Here is a 25,343-nt window from a genome sequence, read left to right on the forward strand (position 1 = left end):
TCCTGCCCTGCCTGTTCTGCTGCAACAAGGAAGGAAGGAAGGAAGACCACAAGATGTCACCCCCCTGCTAAGGTACTAGCCTGATATTTGGAGAACTCTGAGCAACTCCAGAGTCTCACCAATCTAACAGATCAATCCCCCTGCTTCCATCTCTCCCCATACCAGTCACCAAAGAAGAAAGGTTGAGGAAATCGAAGCTCAGGGTCTGTGCAGAAAGGGATGTAAGTTAAATGACACCAGAAAAGGGATACATTACCATCCATGTGTAGCTCCCAGGATTACTTCTGCATGGCAGGTTGATATTTAGAATTATTTCGGGCATCAAGGGAACCAACTGAGGACAAAACCAATCAACTGAGCACTTCAGTCTTTAAATAAACTTTCATAGAGCATTTTTCAAATCTGAAATAGATGATTCCTCTCAGGAAAAGAAAAAAAAAAAAAAATATTTTAATGTAACACTTGTCTGAATATATGGTCTGTATGCTTTTGTTCTCTACACTTCCGCCCAGTTCATAAGATTTTTAGTATTTACAAGTCACTAGATTCAGGGAATGGAACAGAGGTAATTTATACAATCCATGTTCACAAATATATCCAGACACCCTGCAGGAAAGACACCAAACTGCATCAACCCAGATGAACAATTAAAGAAAAAAAAAATGGTTGTGTAGAACGCAAAAGTTTGTAATAATAATTTGTTGGTTTATTTAGAATAAGATTTTAATTCTCATTAAATGCAAGAGCTATGCCTACAATTCAGCATTATCTAATAAAGCATATTTTTGATTTATTAATAATATCTGTAAAAGTGAAACAAATGACATTTAGCTGGGCACTTTTGCTTACAAGCGATTGCAAGTAACAGGTTCGCATTCACTGCATTACAGCAGAACCTTGACAGCCTGCTCCATGATTGTGTTTTGTGGGACCAGGTTCTAACGCACAGTGCTGGGAGAACAAAGGCCCTGACTGACAAACATGATGACGAGAGAAACTGGCAGGGAAGTGGAAGGGGAGAGGTAACATAATAAGCATGTCTGTTATATTAATTACTAGGGACAAATTGGCAACTCCTCTCGCCTTGTTTTAGAGGTGTAGATGATTTTAGAATGACAAGTCCAGATGTACATTTGAGCTTCAATCCTGCACCTGACTGTATGCAAGTACCAAGAGGTCTTTGCCTACAGTAAGTTGCAGGACCAGAAGCTAAACTAATGCTATACTCATATTTTCTTGCTTCACAGTGCAGAAAATGTTAAGACAAATACCATTCTGGAAGACATAACAAGGGCTCTCAATGTCGGTCCTTTAAAAACACGACCCACGTACGTTAGGATATGAAAAATACAATGCACAGACAGCCATGCCTTTTCCACTTTTGTGTAGCACATTTAGGCAGTTGCATTTTCAGGCTCCTCAATCACGTATCTTCAAGTGACTTGACGCAGACTTATGGCTTAAGAGGCTTTTCCATGATCTGCAGTCCAAGCCGTCCAACCATCAGTAAACTGTTGAACAGAATAGTTGTTATTAAAAAAAAAAAAGGGGGGGGGGAGGCAAAAATCCCATAAAGAACAAGAAGGAAGAAAACATCGACATGATTTCATTTAGCTGAACTCCACCGTAAGATTTCATTTCTCATAGAACTTACCACATAACATTTTTAAAACAATATAATCCACAAATAAGTTAAATAAAATGCCTATTCAAAAATACAGACAAGAACAAAAGACAGGTGACTACCTGGCACCAGCAATTATCCCAGGCATTGCTTTTCTGGAGTTGTAAAATCTCATTCCCATAACAGCAGACAAGGTTCCAGACGCCACTGTTGAAAAGAAGCCCAGTCAGATCTATTTGAAATAGAAACACCAGCGCAGCACTGCAACGCTTGGACATTTAGCAGTGCCAACCAAACAGGCCTATGTCTACAGACAGGAACGCCTCCCTCCTCCCCTCAAGGAAGTGTACACAAACATTTTACTTATTTTTGTTAAACAGTAGAGCTGTTGCAAGCTTCTCAGCAGCTTCGGTAGGCATGCTCCACTGCTCGTTAGAAGCGAGTAGATCTCATCAGGGTTGAGACCACTGTCTAATCGCCCACAACCTCCAATCCTCTGGGCAGATCACTAACTCTCCCCTCAGTTTCTCCCTACTTGCAGAAGAATGATTATTTCCCTGAATACAGATAGGCTCAAAACTGCCAGGAAGCTGGGGCGGTGGCAAAGTTCGCTATGTGGGAGGCAAATATTATTACAGTTCCCGTTTCTCTGTGACATTCTGAACTGGAAGGTGGCACTAAATACTACAACTAGAAATAAAACAACCCCACCTGAAAATATGAATTAGCAAACAGAAAGCAATCTAAGAGATCAAACTGAAAGAGCGACTAACATTTTAAACGTTACTCCAAATGATATAATCTCTAAGTCTGGAAAAAAAATCCCATCAATATTCACATAAAAATTACAGGGCCATTGTTTCTTTGAAGAAGAAAGGCAGGTGGAGGTGTTGTATACCTTTCTCCAAAGCTTCAAGTTTGTCTGCATCAGACAGGGCAAAAGGTATTCTAAAGATACTCTGTCAAGGTTCTTTTTCTGGATTTCTACCCTTGATGTACTGTGACCAACCTAAAGCTCAGCAGGAGCCGCAACTGCATATCGCAGCAGGGCTGAGGAGGAATGGACGAATAAAGAGTTGTACTAAACCGGGACACAACAACCTTTTAAGAGGTCCACTGGCACCACATGCACCGCATCGGGATATGAGGAAGCTGCTCATCTTTCTGTCATGACACTGCCTAAGAACTCGTGCTGAAGATGCACAGCCACTCCCACGGCACGCCAGAGTGGAAGAGAAAGTTCGCAGGTGGAAACCTTGCTTCCTACTGAGCTGTGTTTTACATTTCATTCCTTACTGACAAGGCAGTTTGGTCCTCTGCAGTATCTACCAGGGCCTTCACAAAGCCTTTCAGCACATTATGTGATCAGGTTCCATTGGTTTTAAGTAGTCTTAAATCACTGTAATGCTATAGTATCATAACACTAATAATACTATGGCATAGTTACAGAACTAGAAGGAACCTCAAGAGGCCACCTAGGCTAACCTAGTGCCCAAAGGCAAGATCAATTCCTGACAGATACTGGTCTAACCAGTTATTAAAGTCCGGCAGTGATGGAAGTCCCTGAGGTTCAGCTGATCTCTTCCAGTGCTTCATAATGCTTTCCACTGTCGTTTTATCCTTCTCCTTCACCTGAAGGGTTAACTGCAAGCTAAGCCCACAACTTCTTGTCCCATCTACCATAAGCAAGGAGAAGAGATCGTTCCCTCCTTTCTTTTATATACTTCAGACTGTTTCTTCCACAGCATATGATGCATTGAAACATATACTGCTCTTCTTCCGAGATGCTCGTCCAAAGCAATATTCCATAAAGCCACATCCGGCTTGTCACAGTGCTTTCACTATTGCTAAAATGCCTACTCCGTGACCACAGACTAAAAATGCTGCTTCACAGCCAAACGTTTTTCACGTACATTTCCTGTGCCTACATTAGTTGAACGCGGTATCTCGTCTGGCAGAGGAGACAGGTATTTCTCACCACCTCTGGTTTCCAGAAGGACAACCTAGGTCTTAGAACCTGGTACCGTGCTCTTACACAAATACCTCCTGGCTGCGGGCAGGAGGGCCTGCCACCACTTACAACATTTGTATAAATAAAAGGGCACACATAGGCCACAACGTGCTAGAAAAAAGCTTACTATTCCCACTGCTACCAGTAAACGCTTGGTACTTGGGTGCCGAGCAAACTTACCGAGGGAAAGCCACACATTCTTGGGATCGTTGGAGCGCTGGTAGGCACCTATTCCTGCTAAGCCACCAAAGAGAAGACCAGCTGCTAGAGAAGGGACGCTGCCTTGAATGAGATGAAAGATAAAGCAGTTAGTGAAAGAACACACATAAAGCAAGTCTGCAAACCAAACAAAAGCACTTGTAAGCTCACATTCACTACTAAAAAAAAAAAAAGTCGCAAACCCAATCTAACCAAACAAAAGATACTGGAGTGGGGTTTCTTATTAGTAAGCTACTTTGCAGACCTCAGCCGAGCGCCGTTTGCACGCAGCAAGGATTCAGCACGGCTGCCGGGGTCACTCCCCGCCGCGGACCAGGACCGGGCGCCCGAGCTTCCCGCGGCCCCGGCCGAGGCGGCAGCCCCCCGCGGGGCGCTCAGGGGGCCGGCAGACACCCCGCACCTCCCAGGGCGGGACTTAAGCCCGAGGCCGGCCCGGCAGCGACGCAGCCCTCCCTCCCGAAGCGCTCGGACACCCGCCGCCGGGCCGGGGCCGGGGCCGGGGCCGGTCCGGGCGGAGCGCAGGCCTGCCTGCGGGCAGGAGCGGGACAGGCCCCCGCCGCCGCCGGCACCCACCTGCCTTGGCGTAGCCGACGACGCCGCCCGCCGCCACCAGCGCCGCGTAGCCGAAGCCCAGCCAGTCGTACTCCATCTGCGGGCAGCGCCGGGCCTGGCCCCGCCGCCCCGCTCCGACCTTGGGCCGCCCTCCCCGCGGCGGCACCGCCTCTCCCGGAGGTCCCGCCCGCCGGCCGTGACGGGCACCCGGGGGGAGGCCGCTCCTCTGGGCGGCCGCCCGCCGCCTTGCCGGGGCCCGGGCCGGGGCTGAGGGGCGTGCGGGGGGCAGCCCCGCCGCAGCCCCTCCGAGGAGGCGGGCTGGGTGCGTGGGCTGCAGCACGTCCCGTCCTGGGGTGCCGCGGGAGTGAAGGTCACTCACCCGTTACCGACACGGGCAAAACAGGCTCGGCTTCGGGGGACTGACTCCATTTATTGCCAGTTAATAACCGAGTAGGAAAGTGAGAAATAAACCAAAGCAAAACCACCTCCTCCCCTTCTTCCCAGGCTCAGCATCGCTCGGACTCCCCAGGGGAGGGGGAGTGGGGGTCGCGGTCAGTCCGTGATGCCTCATCTCCGCTGCTCCTTCCTCCCCACGCACTTCCCTTCTCCAGCGCGGGGTCCCTCCCACGGGAGACAGTCCTTCGGAAACTGCTGCAGCGTGGGTCCTTCCCACGGGTTGCACTTCACAAACTGCCCCAGCGTGGGTCCTTTCCGTGGGGTACAGTCCTTCATGGACAGACTGCTCCAGCGTGGGTCCCCCACAGGGCCGCAGGTCCTGCCAGCAAACCTGCTCCAGCGTGGGCTCCTCTCCTCTCCACAGGCTGCAGCTTCCTTCAGGGCATGCCCACCTGCTGCAGCGTGGCGTCCTCCACGGGCTGCAGGTGGATACCTGCTCCCCCGTGGTCCTCCGTGGGTTGCAGGGGACAGCCTGCCTCCCCACGGTCTTCTCCGGGGGCTGCAGGGGAATCTCTGCTCCTCCTCCCCTCCTTCTGCTCCGACCTGGGTGTCTGCAGGGCTGTTTCTCTCATGTTTTCTCACTCCTCTCTCTCAGCAGCTGCTGCTGCGCAGTGTTTTTACCCTTTCCTAACTGTGGTACCACAGAGGTGCCAGCAGCATGGCTGATGGGCTCAGCTTTGGCCAGCGGTGGGTCTCTCCTGGAGCCACCTGGAGCTGTCTCTGTCCAGCAGGAGGGCAGCTCCCGGTGTCTCCTCACAGAAGCCACCCTTGCAGCCCCCCGCTACCACAACCTTGCTACGTAAGCCCTATACAGATGTCAAAAGAAGGCATCTGGATTCCGCGGAAGCTCTGCTGACAACAGTGCGCGCGTGCGGAGCGATGGCGGTGAGGTGCTACAGGGCGCAGTTCCCGGCACCACATGGAGAAGCTGCCTGGGCACTGCACTGGATGCAGTCCCAGCTCCTGAGGGAGGGTGCAGCTCTCCCGGTCTGGAGCTGCAGAGGTGCCTGGGACTGATCGGCTGGAGAGCAGCTTTGCAGGAAAGGTCCTGGGGGCCCGGGGTGTCACAGGAAGTTGCCCATGAGGCAGCAACACGCCCTTGCAGTAAAGAAGGTAGATGGCACCCTGAGCTGCATCAGGCAGGTCGAGGCAGGTGATCCTTCACGTCTGCTCTGTGGTGAGACACAGCTGGAGTGCTGGGTCCAGGCCTGGGCTCCCCAGTGCAAGGCAGACATGGACATACTGAAGCAGGTCCAGCAAATGGCTATGAAGATCATTAACAGCTCGGAGCATCTTTCATACAAGAAGTGGTTGAGAGAGCTGGGACTGTTTAGCCTGGAGGAGAGGAGGCTCAGGGGCATCGTATCAATGTGTGTAAATATCTGATGGAGAAAAATAAAGAAGACGGAGACAGGGTCTTCTCAATGGTGACTGGACAAGGGGCAATGGGCACAAGTTGAAATACAGGAAATTCCATTTAAACTTCAGTAAAATAGTTTTCACTGTGAAGGCAGCCAAACGCTGGAAGAGGTGCTCAGGGAGGCTGTGGAGCCTCCCTCCGTGGAGATATTCCAAACCTAACTGGACACAGCCCTGAGCAAGTCGACTGTGCTTTGAGAAAGGGGGGGTGGACGCGGTGGTCTCCAGAGGTCCCTTCCAACTTCAGCAGGGCCATGATTCTGTGTGACAAACTCCATGAGGCTGGTGCAAGTTTCCTGGCTGATCTCTGCCTCCTTTCTTCCCAGCTGTGCTTCGAGAACTGAGCACTGAGGTTTGTGCTTGTGACAACATCTTTTATGTATTTTACAGAAAGGAAAATATCATGAGGCCCACCTGACACAAGAAACAAATTACCTTCTGACCCCTGGCAGAGCGCGTTCATTAATGTGTACCCAAAGGTTTACCGAACTTGGCAAGTTTGAAGGCTTGCCTGTAGGACAACACAAATGACCAGTCGATCATGCTTTCTGCTTTGTGGGGTTTTTTTCCCCAACTGCACTTCTGGTGGTAGCTGTGCTTGGGCCTGGATATATTTGCAAGGAAAAAAAATCAGAAGATCTGAAGCTTGCACGCTTCAAACTGGTCAGACCAATTCCTTCACAAGGCAATGAACTTTCCTCCACGCTTGCTTCCATAAAAGACTCTGAAGAAGAGGTGTGCAGGCTGCATCTTTGTTCTGTTGTGTATGAATGGTTAAGGGACTAGCACAAACATATTTTGACCAAAAGAAAGTTAATACAGTTGTCAGGCTTTCACTAAACAAACAAAACAAAACCTGAAAGGGCCACCTATTGCAGTTTTATGAGCTCTGTGGCAAACCAGCAGTTTGGCCCAGGTTATCTGGAAAAGAAGGCTTACACTGAATGAATGACACTTACCAAAACAGTATTTTTATCCTATTTAGCTTATCAGCTCTTCACATTCTCAGTTCATTCTCTCATGGGCTGTGTTTTCCTTTTCCCTTCTTTGTTTTCCTTCTCCTACCTCCTTCCCACTTTCGTCCTACGGTTTTCTCTATCTTTTCAGTTGTCCTCGCCTTCCCCATGTTCTCCAGTCCCCCTTGCTCTGAGCTCCATATATCCTCTTAAGACCTCCTCTGCTGCCCTTAATGGGAGCATGGAAAAGGCTAAGACTATGGATCACATTTGCAGAAGCTTGCCGTCTTTTGTGGAGACAGCTTGGTTTGCGTTTCTGTGCTATTAGATGCGCTGCCAGTATTTGTGTTTTAGGCACACAGGGTTTGCAGTGGAGCTTGAAGCATCTGGCCAATATAGTGCTAATGACTGTCTGCAATGACTTGCTGATCAAAACCAGGCTGGCTCCTTTGTTTAAAGCAGGACCTTTGCTTTTGGTTTGACACACCTAATCAGATCAGATAGTAAGGTTTACCTGTTACCTACTTGATGCCATTGTTTTGCCTTGAGTGCCTATTTCTAGGCCTACTTCTAGTGCCTATTTCCAGCTGCTTCAGGTGTCCCTCCCAAAAATGACATTCAGACACCAGCCAGTTGTTTATCATTCCTGTGGGTGAGCCTTCAGCTCACATCGCAAACCGCCACGGTGCCACCTTAAAATTTCTGCTGGCAGTGACCAGCCATGAGCCAGCAGGATGTGCTAGGCAATGACCATTTCTTGGATGGTCCTTAGCAGAGGTATGAATCATCCCTGGCTTCTCTGGTGTGGGGAGAGGAAGCAGATGGTAAGGAAAACTGTAGCTATAGGGTGGCACTGTGGGTCTGGAGCAATGAAAATCCATCTTCATTCAAATCCATTAAGAATGAATTTATTTGCAGAGGGTCAGCAAAAGTGCCTCTCTGATGTGGAGCAATGCCAGTAAAACTTTTTTTAAGCCTTATGACAAGATGTTGTGTTCGTTAGATGTTTGTATGTCAATAGGCTGGCTCCTGGTGGAAGCTGAGGATGTTGTATTCCTGCACATCATGGTGTCACACAGCGTCTTGACCTCTGAGTCAGTGCGTGCTAACGGGCAGATCTTGACACCATCCTCCGTGATGTTTGCAGCACCTGCAGCTTCTACTTAATTCATTGTTTGGTGTTGCTGATATAACTGCTGACTTCACAGCTCACAGCAGTCAGGTCAACCAGAGTGTTTCATGCTGTAACTGGATTAGAAGCCAGCGGCTGACTCAGAAGCCAGTGAGAAGACAGTCCTACCGGCTACTTTAGTTTTATGCCTCCTGTGGCTATGCAATGATTTATTCATGTGCATGAAAGCTTCAGTCTTGCCGTTGTGGGTGCCAGAATGGTGGGTTTGTGGTAGCTGTGGTGCCCACAAATTAAGCGAGACACAGTTTGCAGGACAAGGCAGTATACTTTAACAGAGGAGTGCGATATTGCAACAGAGCAAAGCAAAGCAGACCACAAGCCCATTAGAGTGTGCTTGGCTTTTGCTCTGTTCTGCAACTTCAGTGTCATCTCTCCTTTCTTTTATACCATTTCTGTTATTCATTTGGGGGGGGAGTCCAATATTGGCCCCATATTAGTTGGCTACTATATGATCTCTAAGGTGATGCCTAATAGTAGTGGTAAAACTGAAAACATGAATATATCTACATTGCTTTCCTTTCATTCCTTAAGTGAAGTTAAAAGGATACCTTGGTAAGCCTCTCTTTTTTTATTTTTCCTTTTTTTTTTCCTTTTTTTCTTTTTGTCACTAGACTCAACTTGAGCAGCTACCTGGCTCCTAATCCTGGGATCATCTCTGCCACCCCTTCTTTTGGGCTGGCACAAGTACTGCTTGGCTTCTTGGTAGAGGAACTGATACAGCTAGGACGTGGAAAAATCTAGCAGGAGTAGGAATGGAAGGGCTGGGAGCCTGCTGGTTTAGGCTGGCTTTTGCAGCACTGCTGCCAGACATCGAGCCATGAGCTAGGCCTAAAACTTGCCCTCCCTTCTCTTCAAAATATCCTGCTTGTGGACCTGCTGCCAGGGAATTTAATTCAGGCCTCTAGACCAGCGCCCTAGCATTTGCGCAGATGCCTGGTTTGCAATAGCAGGCTTGAGCCCTGCAGTGAACATGATGAGGCACAGCACTGTATCTTGCTTTTCTTGGACCCACTCTCACAACTGTGCTCCCGGGAACTCTTTCACAATTTCTGCAGCCTGGCACCTCGTGCTGCCGGACATTTTTGGCTTCTGCGCACACCTCCAATGTTGCAGGCACACACAGAACATACATCTCCCTAGAGATGGGGGATTTTTGGAAGTATTTGGGTGTGTTCAGCTGAAAGAGAAATAGCGTGAACCCTGCAAGTTATTCACAACAGGGAACAGACCTTGAGGCCACGCACGTTGTGTAAGCCTGAAACTGCAGCTCCTGCTGATGTTGGCTGGCTCTGGGGAATGCATGGCCACAGGGTCTCCGTCTGCAGCAGCTCTGCTCATCACCCCACGCTGAGCACTGACTGCACCAGCTCAGCCTGATCTGCAGCCCTTTCTGCTGACTTGGATCAGGCCCTGGGAGCTTAAGTAGTGTCTCAGCTCCTGTATTAACTTCACGGTGCTGCTCTGTGGGGTGGAAAACGAGCACCTGACGGTGCGTACTGGACATGAAGAAACAGTGTGTCTTAGGAAGATGAAAGTTTGGGAAGAAACTCTCAGCTCTCGCTCCCAACAGATGCTTTAAAACCCTGTGGGAGAAAGTTCCACTTAATTTGAGACTTAACAAGCACCAGGCCTCTCAGCTCATACGTCCCATTGCAAGCCCAACTACTATGCTGTACAGCCACATAGCAAGAGTACTCCATGTCTTGCACGACTGCCTCTTTGCATTAATAGACCAGTTAAACAAATCCCGATGATGAGCCCAAGATTCGTCCTAGGCTTAGACAACAGCGAGCAAGGGGTGAAGCCATAGTGATGTCTCTTCCCTCCACTGAAAGAAGGTGCAGAAGTGCTCCTCCGAATGTCCTCTCCTTCCTGCCTCACGTATGGAGCGACAAAAGAGGAACGCATGCTCCTTCTCTCACTCATTTTTAGTATTTTGAACATCTGAGGTGCTAGGGAATGAAGGAAAAATGTTGCAGTATCTAGAACAGGCACAGAAGTTTGCAGGGTCATGGAGCTGCTCATACAGCATCATACAGTATATAAAAATGTCCTTAATGTTAGGAGTACACAGAGGCTGAGGAAAGGGGACTGATGATTTTCATTCACAGGCGTGAATCCTAATCCCAAAGTGATGACAGCCTGGGCAGACGTACTTGTCATGAGCTTTGTCCAGTGGGGTCCTGAGCCCCTCCAAGAATGGAGACTGCACGGCCTCCCTGCACAGCCTGTTCCTGTGCTTGTTTCACTGTCCTCAAAGTCAAAAGTCTGCAGTTGCACATGCCTTAAATTTTACAGGGATATTTTGGCTCCTTGGGCGAGGCATATAAAAGCCTTTAGGAGCTCAATAAGCAGAAAGGCATCCAGTGGGTTGTCTAAGCAAGTCAAACTGACTTCAATGGAAAGTCTGACTTACTTGGAAATCCCGTTAGAGAGAGCAAGTTCTTTACGTGCCTCGTCCCGGTCAGCTTCTGAGTGAGCAACTGAACAGAACTGAAAACTTTGCTCCGCTGTTCATACTGATTCGGAAAGGCAGCTACAAGTTGCACTGGGAAAGAGTTTACTTTTTTTCCCACCCTTGTCATAACTGTAGAAAACAAGGAGGTACAGACGTGCGTTACTCAGAGAGCAAGCTCCCTCTATGGAGATGCACCGCAGTTGCTGAACTGAATCACTATTGTTACTGTTGTGCACAGGAGCCTAACTCTCCTTAACGTCCTTCTTACCAGCCACCTCCTCCAGCTTTTCATCTCTCCCTGTCTTTTACTGCTATTCCAAAGTACTGCTAATACTGTTAGGGCACATTCGTTCAGATGCATTTCTTGAGCCTGGCTGCCAGAAGTTGTTCTGTTCCCTCTTTTCATTCCACATTACTTTGCAAATGGTGATTAACTGTAATGTTCTTTCTTAAAAAAAAAAAGAAGCAGCTGATGAGGCAGGTGTTGCGTCCCAATGAAAACAAGTTAACTGACTTCCAGAAAAACATAACATGGAGTAGCATTCATGAAAAAAAACAACCCTCTAAATCATGGCTGGACAGAAAGCAAGGTCTCTCAACAGACTAACCAGCTGTTTTTTCTGGGTTCTTACTTAAACAGGTAATAAAACCCAGTTTTAAAATACCTGTATTTGTTCAGGCTCAGAGTACAATAGCCCTTTTATAGACATAGTTTCAAACTGCTAAGCTTACTGCTTCTGCTTTTGAGTGATATTTTGCCATTTGCCTGCAGAGTCTGAACAATGAAAAGTAATCTTGTTTGTACTCTGTGCTACTTTAAATATTCACAGAAAATGGTAAGAATGCCTTTATTTTATTTGGGATGTTTCAATCTGGGGAATATTCAGCTTGATAAAACAAAGGGGGCTGGTTCCAGACCTCTCAAGTTGGACACCCTAAAACTCCCTCTTTAAAAGAATGACTCTCTCTGAAATACTTCTCTCTTCAGCTACTACCATGGCAGCAAGTTAGCCAAGCCCTCTTCTCCCCTCCCCAAAAAACTGAACAGGATTTCCATAAAAGTTCTGCTCTGGAGGTAAATTCTCGGTGCCTTTCTGCAGGGATCTGCGTTATTAGGTGTTGGCAGCTATAAATGCAGAATAAGCTGACTGAGGCAGATCCTGCCTGTTCAGAACCTTCCCTGGGGGTTACCAGCCATGCTTCAGGACATCTAAATATGATGTGTTGTCATTTCTGAACTGCTGCAGTTTGCAACCCAGTTTGTTAAAAGACCCTGAAATTAGCAATGGTTTAATAAAGTTGGTGGTAAATTGCTGTTATTCAAGAGGTACTTTTTGAGCCATCATCGCTTGTTCAGAAGAGAGACAGGAGAGCAGAACACACTCTCCTTAGATTCAGGCATCCCGATTTATACTGCCTCTGGGCTGCTGACTAGGTCACTTAACAGTGCTGCTAAAATGCCGCATAAATACAACCGTCATAGCTACAGGAAGAAGCATTCATAGTTTTGCTTTCTTGCTTTGTTTTTTACACAATGACTGGTACCCGTAACTGGTACCTTCTGTTTGCCATACTAAAATATTCCCGAGCACTGATTTTTCTCTGTGGCATGCCTAGTCTGTTGAGATTTTGTGTGCTTTAAAGGGTTATGTAGCCTTGGAAGGGAAAATCTGCTCAGCTATTTGATGGCCTCCCTCTAGTGGCTGTTATTGGGGAATAAAAATAGGGCTGTCAGGGAGTGAACCCCAAGGTTAAGTACGTGCATTAACCATTATATGAAGATGAAAGGAAGTAAACTTGGGAAGAAGGCTTCTGCCATATCAAAATATGACCCAATTACTGAGTTACTGCCAAAGCTCAAGTTACTGTTCTTTCAGTCCTGAAAATATTTATATTGCCACTTCCTTCCCCGCTTTCCATCTCTCCCGCTGCGTCCTTACATATGACGATCTAAGGACACTGGTGGGCCAAAATCTGTGTGTAGAGAGTTTTTGTATTTTTTCCAGTTCTGTTAGTTGGCCAGGTAAGACAAATATGCAAGCCCCTGTTTTTCAGACGTGGAGAAGGGCTCCTGTGCCTGAAAGCCTATCTGATTTTTCTAACCACACCCATTGGTCTAGTAGAAGATGCTGTTTTCTCTTACAAACCTTGTCCCGACAGATATTTAAAGGACAGGTAAGATCTGGGAAGTGCAGTGTCTTTATTCCATTTCCAGTACTTTTGTGTCAGTTCTCTGCACTAAATATCAGTATCTTTGACAAAACAGTATCTGTATGTATAGCCAGCAGTTGGGTTCCTGCTTTTAAGATCTTGCTGGCTGTGTCTCATTACCTTTTTGCTTACCAAATGTGCACACTTGTCTTTTAGACACGCGAAGTGCCGGGGATGCTTGACTCTTGTTTATATTTTTATAGAAAAAAATAGCAATAACAGTGTACCAAGACAAAAGTTGGGGCTGGAAAACAGCCCATTAAAAATGGCAGAAGTGCAAAGCTCCTCCAGCTGCAAGAGGAGCTTTGCCCTGGTGTCTCTTTATGGATCTCTCGCGCTTTGGTCTCCGGGTGTTAAATGGAAGGTGAGATTTGCAGGCAAGTGAGACAAGCTGACCCGAGCTGCATCTACAGAACATCCTAAAGAAACCCATCTCATGAGTTTATGCTTCTGGCACAGCAGAAATTAAGATTGCTGCTGCTATTCTCTTGACTGCTTTTATTGATGTTGTAGCCTGGGGTTTTGCTAGCTAAAAATACCAGTTGGGTTCCACCTGGACCTCACTCTGGGACAAGGTTCTCTGCCGATGTCTCAGCTCCAGGCACTCCACAGTCAGGGGGTATGTTTTAAGCTCAAACTTATTCGCAAACATACAGGTGGAGTTAAAAAGCCACTTGAGGTCACCTGTTCCATATACACAAATGCCTCTGATGTAATGGCCTGCCAAAAGAAAAAGAAAAAAAGCAATGTCAGAATCAAGGATCCAAATCATTCTTTTTGAGAAGTTTTATCTGCAAAGCCACGATAAATAATTTCCTACACAACAAACATGCTAAAAGACCTACTGGACATGCAATGGGAATAAGTATGAATAATGGGATGAAATGAAGAAAGTTACTTCAGAATAAATAACGAGCAAAACAAGGCGATAGCACAGAAAAGAAGTGTTACTACTTGAGACTCTTTCTCAGACAAGGCTGAAACACAGCAAAGGGGAATTTCCTTCTGTCAGTGAAGAGGAACCGATACTTTTACTCATACTAGATTTTCCACTAACTAATTCTGGGTGATATTGGTGTAATTTCACTGGTTTCAATGTCATTATGCCAATGTGAAACTGCTGTAATTGAAGCTGACTGAAGTTCTCAAAATTTTTCTCCTCAACACAAATAACTATGTTATGGTTTAAGAATCTTGAAATAAAATTTGTATCATTAGTATTTGGCATTCCCTTTCTCATCCCACTTGGGTATGTCAGAAGTAGTAGCAGTACGCAATGGACAAACCGGTGACTGAAAAATTAAGTGTGCCATACAGAAGATTATCTACTGCTAATGTCACGTCATGAAGTAATGTGACATAGGAAAACTCGAAGCTCAACCATCATCATCAGCCCGCAGCTCCTTAGGTTCCTCATCAGCTGTGGCTCTGGCAGGCATCGGTGCCCAGCTGAGAGCTGGGATTTGTCCAAGTTCACACAGGACACCTGCCCTGCACACTGCTGCTGGCTCTAGCACATCTGCGTCCCAGCGTGGGACATACACGTGGGCTATTCCCACCCACCTGCAAGAAAATTCCCCCCAAGGCCTTCAAGAAGATAGTCAGCTAACTCATGTGAGCCCTAAGCGCTGCCAAATATCCCCCTTTCCAAGGCTGATATATTCTATAAAATTCCTGATGAAGAAGCAACTGCTCCAGCTTTCTCACTGTTTATGGGCTGCTATCATTCACATATGGACTATGAAGGAGATGACTCCTTTTTAATCTCTTCTCTCCGATGAAGTGCTGTCTAAAGACTGTCTCACACTATGATTAGAGGCTGTAGGAGTACAGGAACAACAGTTGAGTGTTTTTCACTATATGAACAGGTAGAAATGGAGAAAAATGTACATATTACCATGACAACCTCCATGTCTCTCTTCCATATCAATCCACTTCACTGCTTTCAGGTCACCTTCCCATGATGCATTGGGCATGGAGCCTGGGACACCTGCAATTAGGTAACAGAAAATCAAATAATTAGTCCTTTTAACAGCTCTGTGTTCAGGTTTATGTCCACTCTCCGAGACCTTTCTCCACAGAACTGGGATGAAATACTTAGAAATATGCATCAACACATGCCAATGTTTCTTCATTGAAAGCAGCCGTCATGACGTAAGATAGATGTCAGCCCAAGAGACCTAAACATTTCACTTGAGAAATAAAAATCCCTCTTTTGCAACAGCCTCAGTATGATACTGCATGCATGTACGATCACTCATGTAACCTTCCCAACCAGCACTGCCAAAGGCTATTTGAACACTGGGCCACCGACACATAATACCTTTACATTAATTTAGTGGTAAATCCTGTCTCTTTTTTTTTTTTAAAGAAAAGAGACTAACAGAACAAATTCAAGCATGGCATAACTGGATGGAGCTGTCGAAACTCAATTATAGCCTATAATGTTATATAATAATACATATAAGTCTAGGCAGATCACAGGACCTATCTAGGAGATAAACTGGTAAGAGGCCCTCTCCTCATCAGTAAATTGTCAAGTCCTGCTATAACCTGGCAAACATCCATTTTAAGTAATTAAGGGGGAAATGCTGAACATTCAGTGGTTGGTATTTGCTGAAGAGTAAACAGGCAACATGTAGGCAACTGCTGTCGGTCAAGGGAATTTCAGTATCTTCAGCACAAGGCGGTAACCATAACAGACCATTGCCATGGGATGAAGTCTTTGCCTTTGAAAGCAAGAGCTGATCAGGAAAGTAGAGCTAGGGAATACCCCGTGCCTGATCTGTACTGCACTATCATATCCAATTCGGTGAAAGACCTTCCTAAAACTGTCTTCAGAATACGGGGGGGGGGGGGGGGGGAGGGGGAAGGTATAAAATAATAAAAGCTTTCTATGAACTCCTCCCTTTCAGCAAATTTTATCTTTCTTATTGGCTCAATCAGTTGTTGAAGAACAAAACAATGGTATGGACTGTGTAATTGCCACCCGATATACAAACCTTTTCACTAAGAAAATCTGGAAAAGCCACGATTTCTCACTATAGCACAAACATTTGTATATAACTTATTTGCCTGCTTGGAAAAAACTAACCATCTTTTATTCTTTCCTGCCTAGCAAGCAATGACCGATGCTGTACCTGAGCTATCAAAAGGCAGAACAGGCAATGTGTGGGGAGCCAACATGCACGCCAGCAGGTACAAAAACACAGATGTTATTTCTGCTTTCTCCTGACAAAGCTGAAAGCAAAGGAAAAGACTGACTTTCTCAAATGCAAAGAATTGCTGCAGCGTTACCGCTGAGGAGTACCTGGGACTCAAGCTTTTTAACAACTGCAGCAGAAGCGCCAGCACTGACTGGTGGCGGTGACCGGGGAGGGGAGGATTTGTACCAACCCAGCCGCTCCCCGCGCTCCCCGACGCAGCGGGAGGCTGGAGCCGAGGGGGTGACAAGGCACGCTGCGGCATCACTGCTCTGTGCCACTCACGCACCACTGAAGCTTAGCCCCTATCCCGGAGCCCCCCGTAGCAGATAGCCCTCCTCGCTAGCAAAACCCTGCAATTTTTGTCAATCTCTGTTGTATACACAGGGGGTGGGGAGTCCGATAGTGATAACAGTGTTAAGTATTATTACTATTAATACATACTAATAACCCATGGTAATAGCCTAATCATAGCTGGTGCAAAAGTTAAGCCGTTTTAACAGATAAACATGTTCAAGTGGGTTTTTTCCAGATTTTTATTAGGGATATTTAAAGCCTGTTATTCCTACTTCCTCCTGTTTTCCTTCTGAAGGCAACACTTGTACGAGGGGCAGGGAGGGAACCATGCAGCTTTTAATGAAAGCATCTTCATAACGTTTGCATTATTATCTGTCATTCGTACTAACTCTGTATACTGAAAAGACAGCCATTTTCCTTGATTTACAATGAGATGAGAACAAAGCCTTTTAGAGATTGTATGAAATGCATAATAGCGCTGGTTTGGAGTTGTGGGACCTGTGCAAAGACAGGGAACCTAAGCCCTTCAAATATTATTTTAACTAAAATAAAATTGACATTTTAATCTCCAGTTCTGACCTCTCTCTTTCTTTAAGGCTAATTAGCCCTTCTTCCTGATTTTCATAACTTCATTTAAAATGTGTATTAATATATGCTATTTATTTTGCTGGTTAACCACAATCCTAAAGGGGGTGATTTGCCAGCAGTTCTGTAAAGCACAGTTTCAGCTGGTGATTGCAGCACACGTAGGAAGCCCTCAGTGCCGAAACAGTAGCTGAGAGTGTGTCATCATCCTAACCTTGGTGTTTTCTAAAAGATAAAGGTGAAAGCAAAGTAAGATTTTGTTACTATTTTTTTTTCGTGTTCCTTTCCTAGATGGCAACAAGTAAAGTACCTCTACAGTTACCATAACCCAACAACTATTTTGCTTGTGAGCTTGAAGAGAAGCGCAGTGAAGGACAAACAAGACCCTAAAGGCACTGTATAATGTCAGGGGCGTTTGGGGTTGGGGTTGGGTTTTTTTGAGAAATGGGATGGGAGAAAGGTTAAACATAAGGGTTTTTTTCTGTTTGTTTGCTTTGCTCTGTGTTTCTAAGGATAGCTTGTTCCTGGTAAGTAAGGATGGTTGTTTGCAAATACTGAGTTATGACTTTTATCTCAGATGCAAAAAGACCGTATGAACCAACAGCAGAACCACCATACCACTTTGCCATAAACAGAGATATGTGGCAGCTATAACCAGAACTTCATGACTTTATTTCTTCCCCTCTGTATATTGGGCCATTATCAAATAAAATAACATGCCAAAAAGTGTGGTTTTGTCCTGGGGAAAATTCAGAAAATGTTACCCTTCTGCAGAAAGCATTAAGCTAAAGATAGCACTTTATAAAAGACAAGAAGAGGCAGTGATGGATAAACACTTTAAATGGCCTGGGACATGCATTACCATCCCAAATTAAAAACCTGTTCATAACAGATGGCAGTAAATGTGGTGTGTGGAAAGACTTGGAAAATGCTGACACAGTGGGAAAGCAGAAGGATGACTGACAAAACAGGAACAACCCCAGGACATCCACAAAAACACTGGAAGGCACTGCCTTCCAGGAATATAAAACCACTGACTTCACATTATTCACCATCTCCCAGATTGAGTAAACTAGACATTTTTGTAAGTTAATTAAAGAGTGGGGAAAAGTGTAGCTCAGCACTGCAAAAAAAACGTATTTACCACATTTTCTGTTAAATATTTGTTTGAGCGACTGATTTCAGATTCGGAAGCTGTTCTGAGGTCCTGTTCTTATAAATGCAGTTTGTCTGAAAAGCAGTGCTGATGGTGAAAGTTAATATAAACTTTGGCATGAGTTGCTCACTCTACTTTTGTCCAGCTCTCGTCTCCCACTCCATCGAGGTTAGCAGAGTTTTGTCTCCGAAAACAAGGAGGGTGGAAGAGCCAGCTTGCGGGCAGCAGTACTGAGCACTGCCCTGGAAATGAGTTTGCTGCCACCAGGTCTTAGAAACAGCCACCAGCAGAACTGCACCGCTCGGGAGTGAAGGGTGTGAAGACAGGCACAAGTGACTAGAAAGTCAGGCCAGCCCTTCTGATGCCTTTAATTTCATGTCTTCCCTTGGTGGCAGAGGTTTGGAGGCAGGAAAAACACTGCTTCAGAGCCTGGGCCTCATTCACAGGACAAAGGCAACACAACCTGCTTCTCCGCGAAGTTATTCCTGGTTTTTTGCCATTGGAATTCCAGTGAGAGTTGATCTGCATGCATTGGCTCCAAAGGGTTGGCTCCAAAAGGCAGCCCACTCCCTTTCCTCCTTGCATGGCTACCATGTATTATGAAGACAAGCATAGGCAGCTTACCCAAAATGAGTCACTGTGTTGGCATTTCTGTAACACACACATAAACTGATACTGGGCTGGAAATCTTGCGGCATAAAAGGCTGCCTGATTTACCTTGACCTTCCAAGTCCCGTACCTGTGATTCCAGGATCAAACCAACACATTGGTTAAAACCTAGCTGCCAACGGGCTAGACTCTACCTGTCCCCTGAAGCAGCCTGTGCTTCCTTGTTGGCATCTCTCACTAGGGAACAGGACAACTTCTTTACACTTCTGTGCCACCAACTGATCCAAGCTTTTCTCCTGCACTTTATAAGCTGGTGCACAGGAGTTTGTACTTCAGAAATCTGCCTGAAATGGTGTACACATTACCCTTGGGAATATTAATCTGCAAGACCTGATTGAAATCAACCATAACTTTTGCTGGACTTTGCGGCCATGTATTTATGTTTGGGAAACGTGCAGGGCTTGGGCTGGGCCACATATAGGCGGGCAAACGCATGCCCTCTCCCCTACGAGTGCAGGCGTGCAGCCCACCAGTGTGTGAGAGGAAATTCACAACCCCTTTTGGTGGCTTTTGGAGAAGCAAGATGGTACAAGGAGGCACACATGGGACGAGTGAGACAGTATGGCCGAAGAGAGTGGATGCCAAGCTGCATCCCTGGGTCTTCATAGGGCAAGGGCAGCTGCTGCTAAGCAGGAAGGCATGCAGCATCCCTGAACCCATCACACGGCAAAGCCCACCACCCCTGGGACCTCCCTTACCCGGTCACAGGTGCTGTTCCCCCCAGAAGACAGCTCAGCCAAATGGTTAAATGTCCCGGACATCAAACCCAAGGAGGCTCGGTACACCTTCCTCACTTGCCACTAGTGCTGCCAACACGGGCTGTCACCTGCCTGATTGTTTCTCCATGTGAAACAACAGGAGTGGTGACAAGCAACTGGTGGGCACCACCAAGAGCCACACCTGGAAACACCTCCATGGAGAGGTGGGCCGTGATGGCCACCACAAAGAGCTGGCACCATGCAACAGCCACGTGGTGGCAGGTGCCAGGGTGGCAGGTGCCTGGGGTGGGGACCCCCGTGCCCTCCCCGGACCTGATGCCCTACCTGGGATCCTGTTGAGCGTCACCCAGAAGTGCTCATCAGGGCTGTAGGTGTCCTCGGACCAGGCCAGCAGATCGATGGCACGCTGGTCATGCAGCACGAACTCCACAAAAGGCCGGGTGACGGCCACGTACGCGGAGCCGAAGTAGATGGTGATGTTGTGGGGCGGGGGTGCCTTGCGCAGCCGGGGGTAGACCAGCCCCGAGGCGTTGTGCCCGGCCCCCTCCCTGTGCACATATTTGGTGCGGGCGGTGATGTGGGGGGGTGGCAGCACCCCAGGGGTGACGTTCTTCCCCCCGAGGCCCTTCAGCAGCCGGACGATCTCCCGGTTGGTCTTCAAGGGGAAGTCCTGGCCGCAGGTGTTGAGCAGGTAGCGCCAGGGCACAGCCGAGGCCAGCAGGTCTCTCATGCAGTGGAGGTCGGCCCGCAGGCGGGAGATGCCGCCGTAGACCACCCGCTCCGCCCGGGAGGCGAGGAAGGCGTTGGGGAAGCAGCCCACCAGGCGCCGCACCGCCTGCTGGAAGGGGGCCGGCGCCTTGGCGTCCACGTGGATGCAGTAGACGTTTTGCGGCATGTACACCGCCCTGAAGAGCCGCTCGAAGGTCTCGAACTCCTTGTGCAGGGTCATGACGTAGGCAACGGGGAAGGCGGCCTCCTCGGCCGAGAGGGCGCGGGTGATGTAGCGGCTGCGGGACACGTACATGCTGCAGGGCGCTGCCCCCGGCGCTGGTCGCAGCCACCTGCCCTGCAGGTGGGGGGCCCACCTGGCCGGCGGTGTACCACACGCCCACTCCAGCGCCATGGCCTCCAGGGAGCTCCCACCGCTTGCCACCCACTGCCTGCCATGCCTCAGCAACATGGCAGCGCCCAGCAGCACCGTGGCGGCCACCAGCAGCCCCACCGACCGCCGCCACCTCATGGCCCACACTGCCAGCCTTGGCCCACGCCTGGCCCGGCCGGCACCTCCCAGGCAGTCCCACGCTGAGAGGACACAAATGCAAGGCTGACCATGAAACACACTGCCGCAAGCCGCCTCCCACGCTTGGGAAGGGCAGTCCTGCCACCGCCCACGGCTGGCCCAGCGCCGCAGGGTGCTCCCTGCGCCTGCCGCCTTCATGGCGCGTTTCCAGAGCGAGCCCCCAGGCTGGTGCTGGCAGTGCTGGGGGCGAGGGTACGTCCGCCCTGCAGTCTGGCCCTGCCTTCTGGTGGTGGCCACTGCGCTTGCAACCCTCCTAGCTGCATGAGAAGTCCCACTCATGGACGCAAGGCTTCACTCCCACGTTCATCCAATCTATTTGAGTCCCTTCCAGATTCTCCAACAGTAAATTAGGTTTGTTTGGGGTTGGTTTTTTTTTTTCAACTTTTGTCATCTTACAGAACTGCAATAGGGAGAAATCAAAGAGTTAAGCTGTCAGCGTTAGGAGGATGGAGAGAAGCTGATGAGCAAATGCGGGTAGGATGGACACGGTCACCTCTTAACCCTGTACAGCAACAAGAATTTGTGTGACCAGGATCATAAGACAGCATGCAAAACCAATTTGCTCTGAAATCCTGGTTTGTCTGTTTTCTTGTTTGTCCTGTGAGACAAGTTCTCCCACCTGTCTACGTGAGGGAGGTGGCCGGTAAAGACATGGGGGAGTCCTCAGAAAAAGAGATTTTCTTTCAAGATGAAATTGAAACAATGGCAGAAAAAACCCACCACCCCTCCTTAAAAATGTACAAAGGCTCAATTTTGTATTTTGCCACCGTAAATTTTCATTTCAGTGGGGTATGTGAATGCAAAAATGTGTGTGGAGGGGTGAGGGTTAACTAAAATAAACTCAAGATTGTCAAGCTTTAAAGCAGACCTCAGAACCCGCAGAGAAGGAAATAAAACTCAGGAAAAAAAGCAGCTTATTTAAAACTACTTCTTTCAAGACAGTGGTCTGAATTAAGGCGATGCATGCCATCTCCTTGAGCCGTCAGGCTGCTGACAGTCATAAGAGAGCTAAACTGCACCTCCTGTGTTGAATCATCTGACGGATAATAAGGAAAGGGTCTCAGTTCTAGTAGCGTCATTTGACGATATGTTTTGAAGGAGGTTTTTCTGAGCTGTTATTGACCCATAAGCTAACTCTAGTGTCTTTGGCAGGGTTGCAGTCCTGCATCAGAGGAGCTGAACTCTACAGGGCTGTTCAGGAAACACCAGCTTCCTGGAGCAGGAGTGAGCCGGACCCGTGGGGACGCGCTGGGTGCCGAGGACAGCCAACGGGAGATCCGCTGTGCAGGAACTGCCGGTGCCCCCGGCACCCGTTCAAGCATGGTTCTTCCAGCTTCCACCCCGGCTGCCCAGGCAGAGTGCTGGTGTCAGTGTTTGTCTCTCAACACGCATAGGTGTTGGTCAGATGAATTTGCTCGTAGGTGAAAGGAGGGGACAGGTTCAGGTGGCCTGACTGGAGTGCCCCCCTAACAAAAACAAGGGCTGTTGGCAGCTCAGCCTCTGAGAACATCAAGAAAAGTCTCTCTTACTGCAGCTGGACTGACATTTAGCTGGTTATGTGCATGAGTTGTGACAGACGTTACCTGATGCCAGAATTTAGAAAGAAAAATATTCTTCCTTAAGTTACTCTCATCTGATTCTGTTCTTCAAGGAGTTGTGCTGTTTGAAGCCTACTACACCAATGTCTCATAGTTGTGAAGATAAAGGAGAATCAAGTGAAGGAGTGCAAGTCCATTTGTTAGGCTGTGGCTTTTCAAAAAGACTTCTTGAAGACATACCCTTCCTTGTCCCGTCATCACTAAGTAGCGTTTTAGTGAGAAGCAAACAATTGGTTGTGAAGCAAAGTATTGCTCCTATTAAAAGCAGTGTTTAAATTCCAATGACTGCAGATTGCACAGACGAAACCCTATTTTAAGTTATATCTTCTCAGATGAACTATGATATCTGGTGGATAGAGGTGGAGATAATGGTGGATAGAGGACAAGAGTAATTTTTCAGGAAATTCTGCCATGAAGAAGGTGTATTTGTGATTGCTGCGACTGTGTTGCCACACCTTCCCTTAAGCAGGTTTTGCAAAAAGAGGTTTTGATGATGAGATTACAACAGCTTTGCGGGCCTGAGACTCAATAACAGTCACAGGAAAATCCCTATTTTTTTATAGCTTATTCATTTGAGAAGTTCTTGCTCAATCAGGAAGTCTCATCAAAATAATGGAGAATGGGAACAAGAGAACAAGGATTAGTTATATGAATAACAATGCAGACATAGGTACAAATTTTTTTTTCTAGAACAAGGAAAAGGAACAATTTTAGCAGGCAGAACAGAATCGCAGTGGTGCATATTAATATAATGTACGTGTTGCAGAGAAGGTTGTTCCAAGAGCCTGTCTACAAATGACAGTGGGATGGAGAATTACCAAAGTAGTTATGAATGATTAAGTTGCTGTAGTGAGAAGTTCAGTGCAGGCTAAACATCTATAAAAAAACAAAAACAAAAACAAAAAACGGGTCTGTTTGTACAAGCAAATGGCCGTATAAAAACTTAGAAATAAGGAATTGGCTAATGTGATTGATTAATGCGCTAGCAATGCTACTCAGAATTTTCTGGTATTCCTCTTGTATCTCACACCCACATCCAAGGCATGTGAGTGAGATGTTCCTTGAGAGCCACCAGCTCTCGTCTGGATGCGAAGCTACTGCTTCAGATAAACTGCAGTGAAATTTTAACAAGGACAACTCCCATCTTGAGAGCGTACTAGCTTGACTCACAGCATTACCCACCACATGCCTGCCATTACCTGAGACGTACTGTATGCCAACTGTCTTCCTTATTTTTCTGTCTAGCAGTCAGCTCCCAACTGAGGAATTACCATCAGGATGGAGCAGATATACTTTCAAAGTTTGGGGGTGGTTTAACACTCCACTTGCAAACAAAAGTATCCATCATTTTCATTCCTTCCCAATCATTGACAAAATGAACGAATGCGTTAGCAACCTTCATCCTGCTCAGAGATGAGGGGATTCTGAGTCTTTGCACTTTGACAGACACAATACGCAATTGCGTCAAAACCACTTAAAACTGTGGTAGGCACACAGCTGGGTGAATCCTTGGAAAAGCAGGCACAAGCTAGAATGCAGAATCATCTTCCATGGATGGGTTCCCAATTTCCATGTCAGATTAGCAGCCACGGGAGAAAGAACCTCACTCAAAGAGGTTGAGGTTGCTGTTGTCCCCAGGTGCCTGTGCTCGACAGGAAGCTGCTGGAGGCCCTGTGGTTCTGTGATCTGCCCGTTCAGATCACAGTGTGGTCTGCTTTTCCAGGCTTGCACAGGAGGCTGTGGGCCATGCCTTCTGGTAATCAACTACCTCATGTTCACACTGATGGCAAACGTTTGTCTACTTTTGCAGCAGGCAGTGATGGCATGCTGTGTACCCAATGTCCCTTTCAGGCCGGCACAAGAGCAAAAGTGACATGGTGCTCCTTCCCCCCGCCCCCGGGACACATGACGCACAGCTGGTGCCCATTCTGCAGGCTTCTTGAAGAAACCAGAAATAAAAGTGGTTCTGCCTTGGCGCTTTCCCTGCAAAGCCCCAGCTTCCCTTACACCAAGTGACTGCCAAGTGCCACTCATGCTCTCTGTGGAGGGATGCGTATGACCGAGGCACATCCCAGAGGCAGAACCATACTGTCTGTGGGTGGCCAGGTGAATTTTGTGCTGGCCAGAATGACAGCAGGAAAGAGAGGTGCATTACGGTGGCTAAAGGCTGGCATGGGTGCTAACCACCCACCTTGCACTCTGTGCAAGGGCAAACCACCCCTGACTTGTTGCTATTGCACTCTGCAGTGACAGGAACCAAAGAATTGCTGAGCGTGGCACCATTGCTACATCACCAGCATTTTGGGGGAGAGAAAGGAACCACGTGTTAGCGTCTTTTCATGGAAGCTTAGAAGGGCTGCTCTAGCATGGCAGGCTGCATCTGCAGCCTGGCTCACCTGCCAGAACATAACTGGGCACTCGTACAGGGCAGGGAATGAGTGGGTGATTTCTGTAATAGCCAGTTGCTACATGCAAACTTTCTCTTGCAGCTCATAGCCTGAGGGGATTGCTAAGGATTTAACAGCTCTTACCATGGGACTGGCAGTACTCATTGCATCTGTGCAAAACTGAGACCGATGCCCTGGACAAGTGATCCCCCAGGAGCCTAGTGTGTCCCCACGCTCCCCTGCCGTACGTGCATCTGAGTTGGAGACATTGGTACAGGGGTTGGGGTGAGGTAGAAAAAGCAGTGTGCCTGGATGTGAGTGTTCTCTTGCA

General features: G+C 47.6%; 2 protein-coding genes across 2 annotated transcripts; both read right to left on the minus strand.

Annotated features, from left to right (window-relative positions):
- Positions 1–679: 679 nt before the first annotated feature.
- On the minus strand, positions 680–4,587 carry LOC142405818 (transmembrane protein 14C-like). Its single transcript, XM_075493866.1, has 4 exons — positions 4,428–4,587; positions 3,816–3,917; positions 1,747–1,831; positions 680–1,511 (listed from the first exon to the last, which is right to left on the minus strand). The coding sequence occupies exons 1-4, from the start codon at positions 4,501–4,503 to the stop codon at positions 1,454–1,456; spliced, it is 321 nt and encodes a 106-aa protein (XP_075349981.1). The 5' UTR covers positions 4,504–4,587; the 3' UTR covers positions 680–1,453.
- A 9,040-nt stretch (positions 4,588–13,627) lies between these two features.
- Positions 13,628–20,751, minus strand: LOC142406687 (N-acetyllactosaminide beta-1,6-N-acetylglucosaminyl-transferase-like). The gene is made up of 3 exons (XM_075495625.1): positions 20,052–20,751; positions 14,996–15,088; positions 13,628–13,818 (listed from the first exon to the last, which is right to left on the minus strand). Exons 1-3 carry the CDS (start codon positions 20,749–20,751, stop codon positions 13,628–13,630), a joined length of 984 nt encoding a protein of 327 aa, XP_075351740.1.
- Positions 20,752–25,343: the final 4,592 nt, after the last annotated feature.

The sequence above is a fragment of the Mycteria americana genome, chromosome 2 (assembly GCF_035582795.1).
Source record: "Mycteria americana isolate JAX WOST 10 ecotype Jacksonville Zoo and Gardens chromosome 2, USCA_MyAme_1.0, whole genome shotgun sequence".
Classification (NCBI taxonomy): domain Eukaryota; kingdom Metazoa; phylum Chordata; class Aves; order Ciconiiformes; family Ciconiidae; genus Mycteria; species Mycteria americana.

Excerpts from the sequence above, each read along its gene's own strand:
- LOC142405818 (XM_075493866.1), bottom strand. The coding sequence starts at position 4,503 with ATGGAGTACGACTGGCTGGGCTTCGGCTACGCGGCGCTGGTGGCGGCG. Across the intron at positions 1,832-3,815 it reads GAATGTGTGGCTTTCCCTCG|TGGCGTCTGGAACCTTGTCT; the intron begins GTAAGTTTGCTC and ends TCTTTTCAACAG. Across the intron at positions 1,512-1,746 it reads GGGATAATTGCTGGTGCCAG|TTTACTGATGGTTGGACGGC; the intron begins GTAGTCACCTGT and ends TCTGTTCAACAG.
- LOC142406687 (XM_075495625.1), bottom strand. The coding sequence starts at position 20,751 with ATGTACGTGTCCCGCAGCCGCTACATCACCCGCGCCCTCTCGGCCGAG. Across the intron at positions 15,089-20,051 it reads GACGCTCAACAGGATCCCAG|GTGTCCCAGGCTCCATGCCC; the intron begins GTAGGGCATCAG and ends ACCTAATTGCAG. Across the intron at positions 13,819-14,995 it reads GAGACATGGAGGTTGTCATG|GCCATTACATCAGAGGCATT; the intron begins GTAATATGTACA and ends TTCTTTTGGCAG.